Source organism: Rhinolophus hipposideros (assembly GCF_964194185.1).
Source record: "Rhinolophus hipposideros genome assembly, chromosome: 20".
NCBI classification, from domain to species: domain Eukaryota; kingdom Metazoa; phylum Chordata; class Mammalia; order Chiroptera; family Rhinolophidae; genus Rhinolophus; species Rhinolophus hipposideros.
In genome coordinates, this window is record NC_138066.1 from 50242433 (window position 1) to 50261451 (window position 19019).

The window sequence follows — 19019 nt, forward strand, 5'->3', positions numbered from 1 at the left end:
TTGTACACAGAAGCTAACATGGAGCTGAGTGTAAGTCAAGCCAAGGGCCCAAGAGAGAAGCAGGATGTCCTGTGTGACTTCTGTGGCTTTGGGATGGGGTGTCTGGGGATCTGCGGGTGACAGGGAGGGCCGCTGGTATGTTAAGCAATTTCTTCCAGCCCAGGGGCGAGGGCAGACTGGGGCAGGCAGCTTGCCATCCAGGAGGCCCCGGGCTGCAGTGCATGTGTGAGAAGTGACACAGTGAAGTCCCTCACTGGGTTTGTTTTGCTTTTGTTGTTTGCTTTTTCTTTGTTAGAATCGAGGTTGCCCATCCATGGAACAGCCAGAGAGAGAATAGCTGAGAGATTCAGAACCTGGAAGTGCAGAGGGCACACAGTTCATTTTCCTGCGGCTGCAGGAGGCAGTTTGGGGACACGTGCCTTGACCTTCTTGGCGGGTCAAGGGTTTCAGAGAGAGGCTGTGTCTGGCCCCTCACCCGTCTGAGGTTAATAGAACAACCGGGGTCTCGTTTCTCATCCCATCATTTGGGGTGAGAGCGCCTGGGGATTCGAATGACGAGACCAGGTTGGTGAAATGCCCCACCCCGGGTCCTGCAGCTGTCAGGGGCCCAGATTCATATGTGCCCTTCGCCAGGCAGGTCCACAGCAAGGGCCTTGGACATCCCGGCTCCGCTGCTGGGATGTCCCAGGGACTGCGTCTGTCACTCTGTGTCCCCCGGGCCTGTCACAGGATTCGGCCAGTGGCTGGCACCCTGTGCGCATTTACTGGATGAACAAATGCGTGAGTGCTGTCCGCGGGCCTCGTGATTCCTTCCAGACCACTCCTAGGGAAGCAGGAGGTCAGATCCCCAGCGCCTGGGGACTGTCCAAGCCACAGGCACCTCTTCTGGCAGGAGCCTACGAGCACTGGTGGCCGAGGGTGGGGACACACATGATGCAACAGAGTGATGGAGGTTGGCTTTTGGCTGTTTTATTTTTATGGTGTGTGTGTGTGTGTGTGTGTGTGTACGCGGGAATGTGTGTGGGGGCATGTATGTCAAGAAGCAGAGGGCAGGGGTGGAGGTGGGGTGGAGGGTGAGTGGAGCTCTTTTCGTCCCTGATCTTTGAAATCTCCACTGCTCCTGCCTCCTTGATGCACAAGTCCAGTGACCTCCACACCGTCGCAGGCTGCTGATCCCCAAAGGCTTGGAGAGGACAGGGCGTAGAGAGGGGTAAAGGGGCATCACCCAGAGCAGAGGTGATCCAGGGCCAGCTGGGCAACCATAAGTTAGTGGAAGAGGCCGAAAGAAGGGGGCTTGAATCGTCACTGCCCTAACGGAGCCATGTGGGTGTCCCAGAAATCCCTGGGGGGGGAGGTGCTCAGGGTGGGGCCTGCTGAGGCTGCCCAGGAGGTTTTGCCCACAAGAAGAAAGCACAGGGGCTTCTCCATAACAACACGGCCCCCCATTCCTCCCCTCGTGGAGAAGGTGGGTGCTTACCACTGGGGAGTTCACCACCCTCAGGAGCGTAAAGTGAGCCCAGGCCAGGCGTGGCGGAGAAGTCTTAGAGGGAAAGGGGGAAAGTGAGCGCTCAACAGAGGGAGAAGGGGTCCCTACTTCCGCACCCTGGCAGCACCCTGGGAGAGGGGCAAAGCCTGGTCTGGGGGGAACTTAGGAGGCCTCCCTTCGACCACTGGGCCAGGCCAATTCTGGCGAGGCCAGTGGTGATCTTGGCCCAGGCCTGACCTCTCTGGGGACTTCCCCAGGCTGGGGTACAAGGGACCCCTCCTTTTGAGCATTAGGATTTGCTCTGTGGTGCCAGGCTAACATCGTGGATTCCCTTCAGTGGCCAGGCTTCCTGCCCACCCACCACAGGACAGTGCCATGGTGACAGACAGAGGGGAGCCTAACTGCTCACTCCTGGAGGGCCTGTGAACCCCCATTGAAGGGGAGGGTATCTGTAAGCAAGTGCCACCCACAAGGTTTTGACCTGAGACGCCTGGGGTTAGCAAGGGTGGCTACGGGAATATGTTCTGTACGTGGTCATATATATCAGTGTCCTGTGGCTGTTTGTAACAAAGCACTACAGACGGGGGATTTAAACACAGACATTTATTTCCTCACAGTCCCGAGGCCAGACGTCCCAGACCAATTACCTTTGATCAGCCGGCACATGTTCAATGAGCTGTCGGTTTCTTGCTTTGGAACACACCGGGGTCCGACGACTCTCCTCTGTGGACCATCCAGCCTTTCTTAAGCCACTGCTATGCTCCAAGGGCTGCCCTGTCACAAAGTCACGTGGAGGAGGCCCAGACATGGCCCCTGCTTTCAAGGGCCTCAGTGACAGGAGGGGCGAGGGACAGACATGCGCACAAATAACAGCCACTGGGTCCGTGGCCCTTTTGTAAAGAGCAGACGAGGGCCATGAACTGGGGGGAGGGTGGACCTGGGCTGATGGAGAGAGCCGGCAGGAAGTGTCTTGTACGTGCTGTGATGAGTTTGTCCTGGGGACAGTGAGGAGCTGGGACGGATGGCAGGCAGGGGGACCACATGACCACTCAGTGTCTCATGGTAACTTTGATGTAAAAATGCAAACTAATGAATAATTTACCAACATGTTCCAAAGCCTGGAGTCTGAATGGAGGGGGTGGTCTACTCCCCATGCTCCTTTAGGGTGAAGAAATGCAGACCCAGGCCCAGCCCAGGTTTCTGTCCGGGCTGTATGTCCCGTCCTGAGTGCGTCTCTCACCTCCTCCGAAGAGCGGGCCAGTGCTACTGATCGGTGCCACCATTTCAGCTCTAAGGCGGCGAGTTTAGGAAACTGGGCAGCATCAACACAGGGATTGCTCCAACAGGAAAAAGAGGAGACAGGGAAGGGGGCACTGCCGTGCTTGCTCTACCTTTAATGCACGTTTCACCGAAGTCCTGAGTGGGAAAGATTGCGACTCCATTTTACAGATTGGGCAACGGACAGTGAGGGTAGGGGACTTGCCCCGAGTAGCACAGCTAGCGAGTGGCAGAGCTGGGGTTCAAACCCAGGTCTTTCTTAACCCGTGCTCTGTCCACACTGCATTAATAAGCCACACCTCTGGAGAGTTGCTTGCCAATCGGAGCTCTGTCCCATCTCCTTCCCATCTCTGGGTCCAGGAGTCACTCAGACACTGAGTCCCAGCCACACTCACGTGGCTGGCTCCCTTGCCTTCTTATCCTATCTGGGATAAAGATGGGTGTGTGTTTGTTGTTGCTACATCTTCTCAGTGAGACGGGGTTCACGCCACTAGAAACCGTATAATTAAGGTGGCAACAGAGTAAAGCACACAGTGATTAACGGATAATGGCCTGATGAAAAATCGCTCCATTTCAGATCATTAGCGGAAAGGCCACGGCGGATTTTGTTTGTTGTAACCTGCTCCCCAAACGCTCTAAAGTAAGGTGTGCTCCCCACCTGGGCAGGAGAGCCCCCACGGTGCGCAGTGGGTATTCGTATTTCAGGGGGGGGTGGAAATTGTCCTGGTATTGAAAAATAGGAGCGAGATCTCTGGAGCCTCATCCTGAGGCTAATTTTCAACTACCAGTGAGGTGTCTGGGAAATTCACTTGTCTTAGGTTGGGTTTTCAGAGATTTGTATGGAGAGCCTGTGGGGGAGTGGCTGGCCTGAGCTCAACACTGGGGATGGAGGCAGCAGGACCCAGAGAAACCGAAGGCTGATGCAGTCACATCAGAATTCCTGGATGCCATGGAAGTCACAGGTGTTGAGTCACAGGTGTTGACTAGTGAGTGAAAGGGGGGTGTTACGGGCTGAACTGTGCCCCGCCCCCAATCCACGTGTTGAAGCCCTAACCCCCGATGTGACCATATTTGGAGACAGGGCTTTAAGAGGGCATTAAGGTAAAATGAGTTCATAAGGGTGGGGTGCTGATCCAACAGGACACCCATAGAGAAGAAAAAGCAGCCGTCCACAAGCTAGGAAGAGAGCACTCCCCAGGAACCATCCCTGCTAGCCCCTCGGTCTTGGACGTCCAGCCTCCAGAACTGTGAGACGTGACTGTCTGCTGTTTAAGCCTCTCCGTCTGCCGTGTTCTGTGATGGCACCCACACCAGCTAATATGGGGGGTATATGGACCCCCACTGCTCCCATTTCCCCCAAGATGCAATATTGGTTTTTTAAAGTCAGCTTTATTGAGGTGTGATTTATATACAATAAAAGGCACCAATTTTTAGTGTATATTTGACAAGTTTTGATCAGTGCAAACGGCAGTGTAGTCGGCACCGGAGTCACGAGAGGCAGCATTTCCATCACCTTGAAAAGTCCTCTCCTGCCCTTTGCAGTCAATTCCTCCCCTCCCCCACCCCACCCGCCCCGGGCGACCACTGATCTGCTTTCTGTCCCCGCAGCTTTGCCTTTTCTGAAATTCACAGAGAGGGGATCATACAATGTGCAGTCCTTTGTGTCTGTCTTTTTTCACTCCGTGCAATGCCTTGGAGATGCTTCTGTGTGGCTGCGCGTAGCAGTTCATTTTCTCTTATCGCTGAGTAGTAGAGCAGTGTGTGAATATATGAGACGTTTTTACTCATTGACCAGTTGATAGACACTTGGGTTATTTCCAGTTTGGGGCTTTTTATGAATATTCACATACAAATTTTCTGTGGACGTGTATTTTCTCTTGGCGAATTGTTCCAGCACCGTTTGTTGACAAGATTATCCGTTCCCCTGTTGAATGACTGGTACCTTTACTAAAAACCATTGCCCCGACGCACGGAGTCTGCTCCTGGGCTCGTCTCCATCACATCGACCCCTATGGCTCTCTCCTGTCAATCCCACCCTGTCTTCATCATGGCAGCTTTAGAATAAATCTTACATAGGGAGTGTATGTCCTCAATTCTGTTCTTTTCCCCAAAAAATTTTGGTTATGTGAGCTACGTATCATTTCCATGTAAATTTTAGAATCAGCTTTTCACTTACTATTTTTTTTTTTAAGGCCTGCTGAAGTTTTGATGGGATTTCTTTGAATCTATAGACCAATTTGGGCAGAATTGGGGAGTTTTGTAATAGGGAGTCTTCTGATCCAGGAATACGTTATGTCTGTCCGTTTATTTAGGGCTTCTTTAATTTCTCACAACAAAGTTCTGTTGTTTTCTGTGTATTAGGTATTGCTCCTTTTTTGTTAAATGTATTCCTAAGTATTTTGTTTTTAAAAGTTTTTGTAACTTGTTTCTTAATTTTAATATTCAGGTTTTCATTGCAAGTATGTAGACATATAATTGAGTTTTGTATATTTTTGTATGATGTGACCTGGCTAAACTCACTTATTTGCCTTAGCAGCTTTTTTGTATATGTCTAGGATTTTCTTCATAGGCAATTATGTCATCTGTAAAAAAAAAAAAAAGAGAGAGAGAGAGAAGTTTCCATTTTTCTTTTCTAATCTATACATCAGTCCTTTCTTTTATTTTTCTTGCTTTATGGCAGTGGCTAGGAGGGGAGGGGACGGGTGGAGTTCAGGGGCTTTCACTGGGTCTGTCCCCTCTACAATCGCTCTTACACCACAGGCCTAGAAACAGCCTGAAGCTTCCATCAACTATCAAGTGTGTCCATTCCATTACACATTTGAGGACCAGAGAGATGGTCTGAGTGAGTCCATGGGCCTTGGAGACCTGATTTAAGCTGGACGTGGCCAGAATTCCCTTGATTATGTGTGCCCACATGCCATCGCTCTAACGGGAGGCAGTGGTCATGTATTGTCATCACCAGCATCATTGTTGATAGCTAACTTGATGGGCACTTTTGTGCCAGGCATTATGGAGAGTTTGATGTGCACTGTGTTTTCTATTCCTCGTGATTCTGTGCAACACCTTGCCCAGGGTCACATAGAAAGAAAGACCTGAACCCAGGCTGTGTGACTCTACTGACCTTTCCAGTTCTAAGCATCATAGTAGTAATTCACACGTGCACAGGGCAAAATAACGCAGACAATGTGGGGAGAGCAGCAGAGGGAAACGGGCATGGACCAAAGTCCAACAGGAGTGCCCAGGTCTGTCCCATTAAACCACTGCAAAGGTAGGGGCTTGCTCCACGCAAAACTGGGCCTCGGGCACCTGGCCTCGTTCTATATACCTTCATCCAGCAGTACTCTTTCCCACTCATTCTAAACCCTCTTGTTTCAGGCCTCACATCCAACTTCTCCCCATCACTCCACCTGCTGTTCTGGCTAAGACCTTTTGTTCCTCTCCTAGACGATAATTTAAACCAGGGTCAGCATACCGTGAGTTTCGTGCGGCTACTATGCAGCTGGCCTCCTGAACCCTCCCAAGCCTCCTGATCTTTCTCAGTAAAGGACTCAGGAAGTTTCTGGTGATCATTCAGAATCAGCATGAGGGACGGAATTTGTGTTCCGCCCTGGTTCTAGCCTTCCCGTCTGGCTTTGCTGCTGTTGGTCATCCTGGGAGAATGTTTGGTCCAGTTCAGCCTGTACCTTGCTGTGCTGCCGTGATTGGGGTGTCCCGACCTGAGAGAGCGCTGAACAAAGGGGGTGCACGAGCTCTCCCACCCCAAAGCCTCGATGGATGTCCTCAGTTATAAATGCAGTGCTAAGAATGCCAATTGGACGTACGCAGAGGTCCCTCTTCTCACAAAACGAGGAAGCAAGGAAGAGGGCAAGGCACAGGGACCTCTAGCTAACCAGACCTGAGTTCAGATCCTGCCCCACCACTTGACAGCTCCGTGCCTTTGGGCAAATGGCCACTGCTGGGTCTTCATTTCCTTCTCTGTCGGGCAAAAATACAATGCCTACAATGGTGGTTAGGGGACCCAGGCTCACAGGGGTATCCTGGAATCCTCATCTCCATCCTCCTTTGAGAAATAAAACTGGCCAACGCCACTGGTCCTCTGAGGAGAGTGTGGCCTGTCACCTTGGGTCTTGCCGCTGTCTCCTGGCAGCGTTGCCTGGAGCTCTATATGTTGTTCAAATTTTGCAAGTGTCAGGACTGGTCACCTCCATCCCTGACGAGGGCTCGTCAGTGGCCAGCCTGGGTGATTTCATTTGGAAATAGCACTGTTCCGACTTGTCAAACACCACGGCTCTTGCTGCTTTGGGCACACGCGGCCCAAGCTGCGAGCCTCCTGCCAAGTACGCAGTGCCCTCGTCAGAAGGCGTCTTTGTGCTCCTGTCTCCTGAGAACTGAGCAGCGAGTGAGCGGGGTGAGCCTTTCTCCCGTCGGAAAAGTACACAACGCATCCCCTGAGCGTCTCTGCCGTCTTTATCAACAAGGAGCCCTCTACAGCGGCTGACACAGCGCGTGGCTCAGCTCTCCAGCTCCGGTGTCTGCCATGAATCCTGCTGCCCTGCCAGGATTCTCTGAGTCAGTTGCCCACAGGGCTGCTGAACATCTTTTGGTGTTGGGGAGCCCCGGTTCCGCTGGGAGGGGACACCCCCTCCCCAGCATGCCCAAGAAGCTGGCAGCAGACTAAGCCCCACCCCTGCTTGTGGATAGCCAGGCTGGCGATCCTGAGGTTCTGGGAGCTTGAGTTGCTTGTCAAACAGCCAGGACAGCACAGAGGAGGGATCTGACCCAGCAGTTTGGGTCCCAGGCTGCGCTTTAACCACTAGCCTGCCCAGCCTCCTCATCCCACCCTGTTAAAATTCCTCTTCCAACGAGAACCAATTGTTTCCATGGTCACCTTCCCTCTCCTTCTTTTTTTTTTTTTTTTAATTTTATTGGGGAATATTGGGGAACAGTGTGTTTCTCCAGGGCCCATCAGCTCCAAGTCGTTTTCCTTCAATCTAGTTGTGGAGGGCGCAGCTCAGCTCCAAGTCCAGTCACCATTTTCAATCTGTAGTTGCAGAGGGCGCAGCCCACCATCCCATGTGGGAATTGAACCTTATTGTTGAGAGCTCGCGCTGTAACCAGCTGAGTCATCGGGCCACCCCTCTGGAAGCTCAGTGGCAGCTCGTTGTCTTCCATCAAACTAGTTGTGGAGGGCACAGCTCACTGGTCCATGTGGGAATCGAACCGGCAACCCTGTCGTTCAGAGCTCGCGCTCTAACCAACGGAGCCACCCGGCCATCCCTCCCTCCCCTTCTTTATTACAGCAAAATGAACCATGACAGATACAATGCCCAAGGATCCCAGAGAAAGGGAACCTATCAAGCCCAGGGGCCGTCCCAACCAGACTGGGGTGCATGCCTCAGTGTCCAGCAGGCACAAGTCATGGCACAGAGCTGCAGGGACACTATGACACTAAAGGGTCGTTCCCAGCACAACCTTTTCTATCCTAGTTATAGTCCTCATTGGTTGGCCTGGGGAAACAGCTGGGTTCCCAAGGCTTCCTGGAGCCTTCACCCCTTGGCTGGGAGGAGCAGCCTTGCCCACTCACGGCCTCTGCTACGCATTTACTGCCCTGGAGCTGGACAAAGTCCTAGACTCCAGAGTGTGTGACTGGCCTTTGCTTCTCTGAGTGATGCGTCTAGGGCCCAATGCAAGGATAGTCTCTATTTTATTAGCCTGAGAAAGAAAAGAGAAAGGGGATCATGGCTGAGGTCCAGGATGGGCCCAGGGTCTCTTCACGGGAGGGTGGAGACATGCATCTTTGTAGAAAGAGCACGGTGGAGAGAGAGAAGCAGGAAGGAGCATAACCAAGATCAGTGACAGACGGGCTGATGGGGGAGTTCCTGGGAGGGGGGCTGGCAGCGTGGGGCACACACAGAGAAGCCAAACTTTGCAAAGGGATGAACAGACTGCCCATCACTGGTTTTAGAAGCCTTTCGGAGCAGAGGTGCTCTCTAAGACCTTTATCGGCAGAGGGAGGAAAGCCCTCCTGATTTTCTCTTTATAGTCCCTGTCCTCATGGGAACTTCTCGCCCCACCATCTCAGTGACTACTCCACTGCCTGCCTGCAGCCCAGCTCCACCCTTTCCACCTGCTCCTGGGTTCCCCCTTACATGCAGGTGTACATGTAGGTGACCTGTAGGGACCTGCCCAATGTCATTTTGCGCTGGGAAATCAGCACAAAAAGTGCAATCAGCACAGAAACTGAGACTCCTAGGGGTAGGAGTGGGGTGGGGTGGGGAGGAGAACCCTGAGCTGAATGGGGCAGGTCCTGGGTGGTCCAGGTCAAGGTGAAGCCCCCAGAGGTAAGCGGGGTCTGCTTGGCAGCATGAATGTGGAGACCAGTGACAGGAACCCCACATCCAATTTAGCATCAAATGAAAGGCTTGAGCAAACAGAGACGTGTGAATGCAGAACCTGGGGAGCAGCAGAATTCCATGTGGGGTGGGTAGTGGGGGGCACTGCTGAGCCCCAGGCAGAATGGATGGGACAGGTCCTTCCCAGCCCAGAGTTCCAGTGACTTCTGCAGTCCCACGTGTTCGATTGATAAAACCCGGTTTCTTGGGTTGAACTTCAGACAGCGGCCCCACGGTCCCACAAAACTGCTCCAGTAACGTAGTGCTCAGAATGTGAAAGGGAGTCAGCGGGGCGTCTGTGCCGGCGCCCTGAGGCTCTGCGTTCATGGAGCCAGTCAGAGCCCATTTGCTGTGGCTTTGATCAGCCTTGACTGGGAAACCTCTGGGAAAAAGGAAAAGCCCCCAAAAATCTCCGTTCCACGGAGTCAGTCCTTATTTCAATCAAGAAGCCTCAGTTTCAAGTATTTATATTCAGGGTGGGGGAAGGGAGAGCTGTGGTTTTTCCTCTTAAAAAGTAAGCTGCCCGATTGTCTCTCTGCACTGAAGACCGTTTTCCAAGGGGAGGGGGTGGAAGGATGGAGGGGACCTGCTGAATCCCTGGGACCTGCGCTTGCAGGGCTAATCATTAATGGCTCCTCGTCTCCTGACCAAGGGAGACTTCCCCAAGATCCAGCTCCCCATCTGCAAGCCCTCTGCCCCTCCTCAGCTCCGGTTAGTGCTTGAGGCTCGGTTGGGGTAACCCGCCCCTTTGCATTGACCTGTCTGCCACCTGGGACAGGGCCTTTGCCTCCTGAGTGTCCTTCTCCCACAGAGTCCAGATTGGAAGCCCCTTGACCTGTGCTGCACCCTCCCCAGCCCTGTCTTCCACTGGGCTCTGATGGGGGGGCAGCTGGAGGGGGCCTGCTCTCCCCCACTGCTCTGCCACCCGCCCCCTTGTTATTGCTTGTGTTGATTTGCATGCCATTTTGCTTGTGGTCTCCATAGCAACAACTACCAAATGGCCTAAAGATAATAGAGGGGCTCCAGGGGAGGTGGGGGGAACCCAAAGAGGGGTTTGACTGTTAAAAATAAACACGGTGGTTCCACAGCACGCTTGGCACAGGCTGGCAGTTCCCCCCCAGCGTCCTGGTCACTGCGGCCTCCTAGCGGCCCCCACCCAGGGGCCTGGTCCCTACCTTCCCGGGGGAGGGAGGCAACCTCTGGAAAGGAGCAGCCTGTGTGGCTCCAGAACAATGGAAAGAGCTGAAGGAAGCAGAGGAGGCCAGGGAGGGGATGGGAGGGCCCACCAGGGGCAACCAGAACCCAGAGCCTGCAGGGAGCCGCTCCACCTTAGGATAAAAACCTCAAGCGAAACTGGTCTTATCTCCATTGTCCATCTTTGTTTCTCATCTCTCCATTTCCTTCCACCCTTCCCTGGCTCCTTTCTGCAAAAAAGACAAAGCGTTACTTCATGTCTCAGGGCCTAGCTTCTGGGTCTACAATCTGGAGAAATAATTTTCTAATTCCTTACATGTGTCCGGCCCGGAGCTGTTTACAAAATGTCTTCATAGCCACAAACCTCAAGCCTGGTGAGGCTGGAGGGCCAGGACTGGGTGTTGTCCCCACTTAAAGATGAGCACACTGAGTTTGGGGCTGAGGGGGGCAGGGGGAAGAGACGGGGCATGGGGGTGGGGAAAAGACCCAGCCACCCCTAGCCCTGTGCGTCTTTCCACACGGAACTGGAAATTCATTTCCTATTTTGAATACTTTACATTTGAGTTGGACTAGACTTACCCGGTTTTATTTATTTTCAAAGCATATTTCCAAATAATTTCTCACTTCCTATTCCCACCGCTCTGTGAGTTAAGGAGAGCTACCCTGGACAGGGCTCCTGCCACCCCCTCAAACTCTGCAGTACTTGACCTTTGCCCCTGGGCCTGGGGGATGTGGTGAGAGTGGGGTGGAGGGGAAAGAACCTGCCATAAAAAACAAAAGGCCAAAATAAAATGCATCACTTGGGGAGCGGGGAATAAAGCCCCACGCTGAGCATTCCCTTAACAGATTGCAAAAACGAGGCCCTGGGAGGTTAAGCCAGTTTGTGGAGCATATGTGTGCACACTCACATACACACACAAACACTTCTGCACACACACAGACACTTAAGCACAAGCACACAAACACACATGCACACAAAACACACACACAGAGTGTTTCTGTTGGGGCCAGATATCACAAAAGGACAGGCCCCACTGGATGAAATCTTCCTACTACTTCCCCAGGGCACTTGGCTCTCTCCCCTCACTGTCTCCAGGCTCGCTGATCACTCCCACCCCCACCCCCAACCAGGAGGAATTCTCAGGCTTATCACATTCAGTCTGGTAGTTAAAAGAAGCAACCATGTGAGGGGTGGGATTGGGGGGTCAGATTTTCGGGGCCCAGGCAGAGTTGATTATGAATCAGAGACATGCGATGGGCCAAGCCCAGCCAGGCTTACTTTAGGGCAGGGGTAGGCAAACTGTGGCCTGCAGGCCAAATCCAGCCCTCTGCCTGTTTTGTAAATAGTTATTAGGACACTGCATGCCCATTCGTTTGTGTGGAGTATGCCATGGTTGATGGGTTGCAGCAGAGACTGTGTGGCTTGCAAAGAAAAGTTTGGTGACCCCTGCTTTAGGGGATTAGTCACAGGAATGTTCTCAGGTTCATTGTTTTCATTCCGATACAACTGGGTCCTTTGGTTGTCCAATCGCTATCTGTCAACTCTATTTGGGGAGAACCACTTACTTATTTAAGGAACATTTATTGAGGCTCTGCTATGTGCAGAGGTTCTAGAATAACCCAAGATATACCTAGAAGACATACAGTGTCTTGTCCTCACCAGACTCACAGGATTCCAAGAGACTGTTACCAAAGACACAGCACAGGGTAGACTAGAGAAGGTGGCTGGTGGCCCAGTGCAGGCTGTGTCTGTGGCGGTGAAGGTGAGGAAAGGCTGGGAGAAGCTGAGAAAAGCTTCCTGATGGAAGTGACAAGGAGTTCAACCTCAAAGGGCCACTAGCTAGCAACAGAGGAGAGTCTGAAGATACAGGACTCGGAAAGACACTCGGGTGCGTTCAGTTTTGGAGCTTGAGGTGCTGGTAATGTATCCAAGTGGATACGAACCCAACACCATTGCATGTATGAGGGTCCAGAATTCAGGAGAGAAAGTCTAGGCTGAAGATGTAGATTGGGGATCAGTAGTAAGAGATTGGTGCAGTAGAGAGTGCTGCTTTCTCAGTGATAAAAGCCTTTAACTAACAGGTAGAAGCAGTCTCTTCCTTTGAGCAATCTTAGCACTTCCCTTAAATACATTATGGCACTTTGCATTTCAATATGTATGTACCTGCTATCTCTCTCCATGAAACTGTATCATCCGAGACTTTGGCCATGATGGAGTAACCATGTACTCTCCTGCCTTAACTAAGAATGACCAAATATATAAAACAACAATTTTCAGACTGTAGACAACAGGCATCGTAGCAGAGTGATCTCTGAGAGAGGAAAAGCAAATGAGGTGAGACCTCCAAGGGCCTCAGCTCATGACCTGGAGAGTTTCCAGGCCACAGTACCAGAAAGGGGGAAACACATAGCATCCAGCAAGCTCACTGAGTTATGGAAATAGTGTTCAGAGTTCGGGAAGGACAAGGCAGCAACAATTTGTGAGTAGAGTCCTGGAATGGGGAGAGTTGCACACACACAAAAAGAACTCCAGGGATCTGTAGAGAATCCACCCGAAGCCTTTGGCTGAATACTGATCAGTGCCTGCATGTGAAAAGATTATGAGGCCAGAGAAAAGGAAAAATGCAAATGGAACAATCTCAGGAGCTCACAGGGGCCCAGGAATAGCTTGTGAGTCCGAAAGCCAGTCGAAAGACTTCCCAATACAGGGAATATCAAACAGCATTCTCAGAAAGGTTTTGCTTCAGAAGGGGGTGCTACATTAACCCTAGACTAAAGGCCGTTCTAAACTTGTGAAACAAAGCTTAGAAATAATCCTTGAAAAAATATCAAGCTCTTTTCCAAGTAACTTAATATGAACCAGAAAAAGAGTCCAAAGGTACTTAAAGGAAGAAGCAATTAACAATGTCTGACATCTGCTCAAACATTGCCACAGACATGCAAAGAACCAGGAAACAGGCCCCATAGCTAGGAAAAAAGCAGTTCATAGAAATAGACCCAGCGATTACACACCTAGTGTATTTAGAAGGCAAGGATATTAAAGCAGTTACTATAAATGTAATTTATATGTTTAAGAGAGTAAAGGAACGCATGAGCAAGGTGGGGAGAAGAATAGAAGAAATCAATATCTGAGATGAAATACTTTAGATGGGATTAACAACAGATTAGTCACAGAAGAAAAGAATAGTAAACATAAATTCATAGGCATAGAAACTGTTTAAAATGGAATACAGAGAGAAAAGTAATTAGAAAAAAAATGAATAAAGCATCAGTGAGAGCTGCAGGGTAACACCAAACAGTGTGAGACATGTATGATTGGGGTCCCAGAAGGAGCAGAGAGAGAGAGGAAAGGACGTAAAAATTAGTTGAGAAAAATAAATGACCACACATTTCCCAAACTGAATGAAATCTATAAAATACAGAAAACATGAAGAAAACCACACCAAGGCACATCATAATCAAATTGTGGAAAATCAGTGATTAAAAAAAGAATCTTAAAAGCAGCCAGAGAAAAAAGACACATGAAGTATACAGGCTTAAATACAAGGATAACTGCAGACTTCTCATCAGACACAGTGTAAGCCAGAGGAGAGTGGAACAACATCTTTAAAGCACAGAAAAGAAAAAGAAATGCTGTCAACTTGAATTCTATGCCCTGTGGAAATAGTTTTGTCTTTACTTTTATATGAAGGTGAAATAACGACTTTTCCAGACATAAAAAGCTTAGAGAATTAATTACCAGCATACAAGCACTACAAGACATTTTAGTGGAATTCCTTCACGCAAAAGGAAAATGATCGGGTGGAATACACAGAGGAATCAAAACATCAGAAATGGAAAATATATGCAAAATATAAAATAATAACAACTATTTTCTTACGTTTTAAGTCCCTTTTAAAAATCATTGACTATTTAAAACAAAACAGCCACAGTGCATTGAAGGTTTGTTTATGACCTATGCTTTTGAAATTCATCCATGTTGCATGTGACCAATAGTTCACCACTTTTGTTGCTAAGTAGTATTCCATCCTATGAATATACTAGAATTTGTCCATTTACTACTTGATGGAAGTTTGAGGTGTTGCCAGTTTGCTATAAAATAAATCAAGCTGCTATAAATATTCACATAGAAAGCTTTGCGTGGTGGGTGTGTGTTTTTTCCCCCTGGGTAATAACTGAGGAGTGGAACCGCCAGGTTATATGGTAAGTGTGTGTGAACTTTATAAGAAACCACCAAATGGCAGCACCTTTTGCGTTCCCCAGCAGTGCGTGAGAGTTGTTTCACATTATCGCCTAAACTTGATATTATCACGCTTTTGAACTTTAGTCATTCTACCATGCACATGATGTACTTGTACAATAGCTGTTTTAATGTTCTTGTCTCATTGTGGCTTTCATTTGCATTCCCATCTTTTCACACGCTTATTTGCCATTCGTATATCTTCTTTGGTGAAGTGTCTGCTCAAATCTTTTCCACATGTGTGGGGGAGGGTGTGTTTGTCGTCTTCTAACTGATTGTGCTCATGTGCTGTGAGTTCCCACCAGTGTGGCCTGGATTGTCTTCCTCTGGGAAGTGCCTGGTGAGTGCTGGCCATGGGGACAAACTTCTCCCATCTGTTGCGTTGACAGGTGCAGGCAGGGAGAGGGGTGAGTTGACCTCCAAACAGCTGGCTTTGCTCTATGAGGAGTCCCATTCGCCCCTCCTCCCACCCCCAGGGCCTGGCATGTGGGCACTGCATTGGACACTTGGCACCAATGACCACTCGGCTTGCCAACTCCCACCCACCTGCCTCCTCCCTCCTTAATTAACTCAGCAGCAGCAACTTTGTTTCCCTTTGCCAAGGTCAGTATCCTGGCATGCGCCAGCCCCGATGGAGTAGAGAGGAACAGACCGGCACAGGCCTGGCATAGCTCTCGTTGGGGGAGCTCCCGATCCCACCATCCCTGCACTGCTCCCCTCCCACCTCAGGTCCCTGGGGAGCTGCTAGCTGGCTGAGCGACAATCCTTGGGCTCAGGGATTTGCATGTTAGTTAAGTGGTGAGTTGAGTAACTGCTGGCTGTGTCCTGGCTCCTCCCAGGACCAGGCTGCTCTGAGAGATGTCTCCATCCCAGGAAGGCCTGGCAGTCAGCCCAGGGGGACGGGCTGAGTGGGAGAGGGAGAGGGAGGGGCCAGAGGCTCCTGGCCAGCTTGGGCCCTTCTCCTTTCCCATTCTGCCCTCCACTCTGATGGGCAGAGAAAAGCTGAGCCTCCTCTCCAACTAATGGGGGGAGGGTTCTCGGGGGTCCTTAGAGGTTTCCTACCAGCTCTGCCCGGCTAACCTCTGCTGCCCCTCCATACAAGGTCCTGTCATTGAGACATCTGGCCTTCAGCATCTTAGGCTCGCCTAAGGGGGTTGGTAGACATGCAGATTTCCAGGCCCCAAGCCCAGCTGTCCCACCCCTGATAGCTGGAACAGGCCTCAGAATCTACATTTAAACAATCCTCCAGGCTGGCGGTCCATGGGCCATGCTCCGGGAACCCCATCCTAGATCTGCCTGCCGGGAGTGACCAGGCTAGAAGACACCCCTGTCTCAGCTCGGCCAGGCTCTGTGGTGCAGACAGGTAAACAAAACCCACACAGGTGAGGGACAACCCATGGTAGCAACTTAGAAGACGAAGATTAGAAACAAGGCTCCTGGGTCTCCCCTTCTTCTCACAGCCAGGACAGAGTCCTGAGGTAGGAGGCACCCAGGAGGAGTCATGTGTCCCCTCCCTGACCTTAAATATCCAGAAGGTGAGATGCCCCGCTTCCCCCCACCAAGGGATGATGTAGGGCAGCCATCTGACTTTGGCCTGTCCCAACCCTGCAGGTGACCTTTCCTGGCCCAGGCCCCGACTGGGTCCCGGAGGCCCTGCTCTAACAGGCATGTGCTGCCCAGGAGGCAGGGTGAGTGTGGACGGCAGGACCTCCCTTCCCCCACCTCTCCTCACAGGGCTCCTCCCTTGTCCCCTGAAATGGCCCCTGGTGGCTGTCTGCAAGCTGGGGCTGAGTAATAAACACAAGGGAGTACCTGACACCTAGAAGGCTCTCCAATATTTGTGGAAAGGGAAGGGGGGAGGCGGGGAGGAAGAGCAGGAGGGAGGAGCCATTTTGTAAAAAGCTGGTGGAGGAGCAGAAAGAATACTGAGCTAAAAGAGAGAAGTCTCACATTTGGTTTTGCCCTGTTCTTAGGCAGCAGCGTAACTGTCATGCAGGGGACCCTGCTCGCTGCGCCATGTGTCAGGCAAGGCAACCTGTGGGGTCTCTGCTCCCGCTGCCCACACAAGAACGCAGGATATGGTGAGGCCAAAAAGGAACACCCATGGAGCCATAGATGGGGAGTCATACTGCTATATTCTCGCTGGCAGCACTATAGTCTTACTGGAGGCTGGATCCACACTGTCCGCAACCCGCCATCCTAACTGCAATCAACACTTGCCAGCTCAGCCACCATCTTCTTGCTAGCCCCCATTTACTGCTAGCGTAGCCATGACAGTTATATTAGTGGCTCATGGCTCACTGGTTACAGCTGACGGCCATCCAATCCAATCACAAGTGATGGCCATTTACTACCTGAGCCAGCACCTTCCCGCGTGAGGCCGAGAGCTTGGAAACTGCACTCCTGGCTCTGTATTCCTGCACAGTAACCTTCGGCTTCTCTCTCTCTGGAAACTTTTGGGGACCCCCTCCCTCCAGGCCTCAGCTTCCGCGCCTGTAAAGCATGGAGTGGGCCCAGATGCTCTGACATTAGCTTCGACATTGTAAGAGTCCAGCCTTCTTGCTGCCTGAATCTCCTCCGGATGTGGTGTTTATGGCGCCTGGGCCCCTCCCCAGCTCCCTAGGGGCAGGAAGCTCCTGTGAACCATCCACCTCCCAGCCTCACGCAGGTGAGTCTCATTAATAACGACAGGAAAGGATGTCAGCCTGTGTCTGAAGCCACCAGGGGCCCAGCAGCCTGCCATGCACTTTGTCATAAAATATGTTGTCACCTGGGGAAGAATCATCACCGATGAAATATTTCAGGAGACAAAAACAAGAGGTGCATTGATTTTTCCACGAGGTCAGACAACTTCTGGGAAGCCTCTTGTAACTCAGTTGTCACGGTATCTCTCCCTGCACATCCATTTAGCCGCGATGTCAGCAGCCTTTGACCAGGTGGACACCCTTCCCAACCCAGACTATTCTTTCCAGAGGCCAGAACCATCCCCTGGGCTTCCCAGACTCTGGGAACTAGGGGTGACCCGGATCCAGCAAAAATTTCTTCTCCGGATTCATCCAAACCGGCTTTGAGAAGAGTCTGCTCAGGTGTCTCCAGGACTCTGCTGACCAGCAAAGTTCGCCATTTGTTAAGTTTGTGACATACGCAGAGAGACTGGCCAGATGCCCTGACCACCACCCCCAGTTTTTGCTGGGGTTTCAGCACACAGGTATGGTTGTTAAATCATTGACTGTGAGATGAAACTCAACCTCCTGCACCCTCGCCCCTCGATAGACCTCATGCTGGCCCGAAGTTCCAACCCTCTAATTGTGTGGTTGGTCTCTCCGGGGACCAGCTCCCATCCGGAAGCCATCTAGGGACCTGCCAGGAGCCATCTGATTAGCACAACAGACTTTCCTATCACTCAGAAAAGTCCGAGAGCCTTTGAAGCCCTGTGCCAGGGATGGGACAAAACCCAGGTATCATCTTTATTGTACCACAGACGGGTTATCGTTGTCATTTTACCAAGAATTGACTGAAGCTGAGAGAGTAAGGGATGGGCTCCAAGTCCAGGAGCTGGTCAGTGAAGTACGCAGAACCAGAGCTCAGACCTGTTGGGCGCCAAGTCTCTGAACTTACCCCTAAACTGTCCTATTGCCACCGTGTGAAGGAGAGTGAGAAACTCTCCCAAATGAGGAGTGATAAAAGCCTGATACTCTGGACACCAAGTTCTCTACATACTCTGGATATTAATCCCTTATCAGATCGGCAATTTACACATAGTCTCTCCCATGCTCTGGGTTGCCTTTTTGCTCTGTTGATAGTGTCTTCTGATACACAAAGGCTTGTAATTTTCATGAAGTCTAGCTTGGCTAGTATTTCTTTTGTGGTCTGTGCCTTTGGCATCGTATCCAATAAATAATTGCCAAGTCCATTGTTGGGAAGCTTTTGCCCTGTTTTCTTCCAAGAGTGTTATAGTCTTAAAACTTATGTTTGGATCTCTGATCCATTTGGAGTTAATTTTTGCATATGGTGTTAGGTAAGGGTCCCACTTTATTCTTTTGCATGAGGACAGCCAGTTGTCCCAGCACTACATGTTGAAAAGACTGTCATTTCCCCATTGAATGGTCTTAGTGCCCTTGTAGAAAATCATTTGACCATATGGGGAGGGCACTCTAGTGTGTTCCATTGGTCTATATATTGGTCTTTATGCCGGTACCACACTGTTTTGATTACTGTAGCTTTGTAGTAAGTTTTGAAGCTCAGTGGAGTTTCCCACTTGGATTTGCCAGGAGGGTGATACATTCTGGAAGTTTGTATCCAGGACCCTCCCAGACCTTGCCCTATGCATACCCTTTATAATAAAACTAATCAAAAGTACAGCATTGCCCTGAGCTCTGTGAGTTGTTATAGTGAATTGTCAAAACTACAGGGTCAGAAGAACCCCTGA

At 50.8% G+C, this 19019-nt stretch overlaps 1 protein-coding gene across 2 annotated transcripts in view; it reads left to right on the forward strand.

Annotated features, from left to right (window-relative positions):
* The window catches only part of LOC308488857 (uncharacterized protein), a 139716-nt gene that overhangs the window by 108194 nt on the left and 12503 nt on the right, over positions 1–19019 (forward strand). The window contains exons 5-6 of one of the 2 annotated variants that reach the window (XM_081029082.1): positions 16202–16278; positions 16564–18713. The exons of the other annotated variant lie outside the window; for it this stretch is intronic. Coding sequence (XP_080885208.1) covers positions 16202–16278; positions 16564–16575 — 89 coding nt within the window. The 3' untranslated portion in view covers positions 16576–18713. Of the gene's footprint in view, positions 1–16201; positions 16279–16563; positions 18714–19019 lie in introns of those variants that run through there. 2 annotated transcript variants of the gene reach the window in all.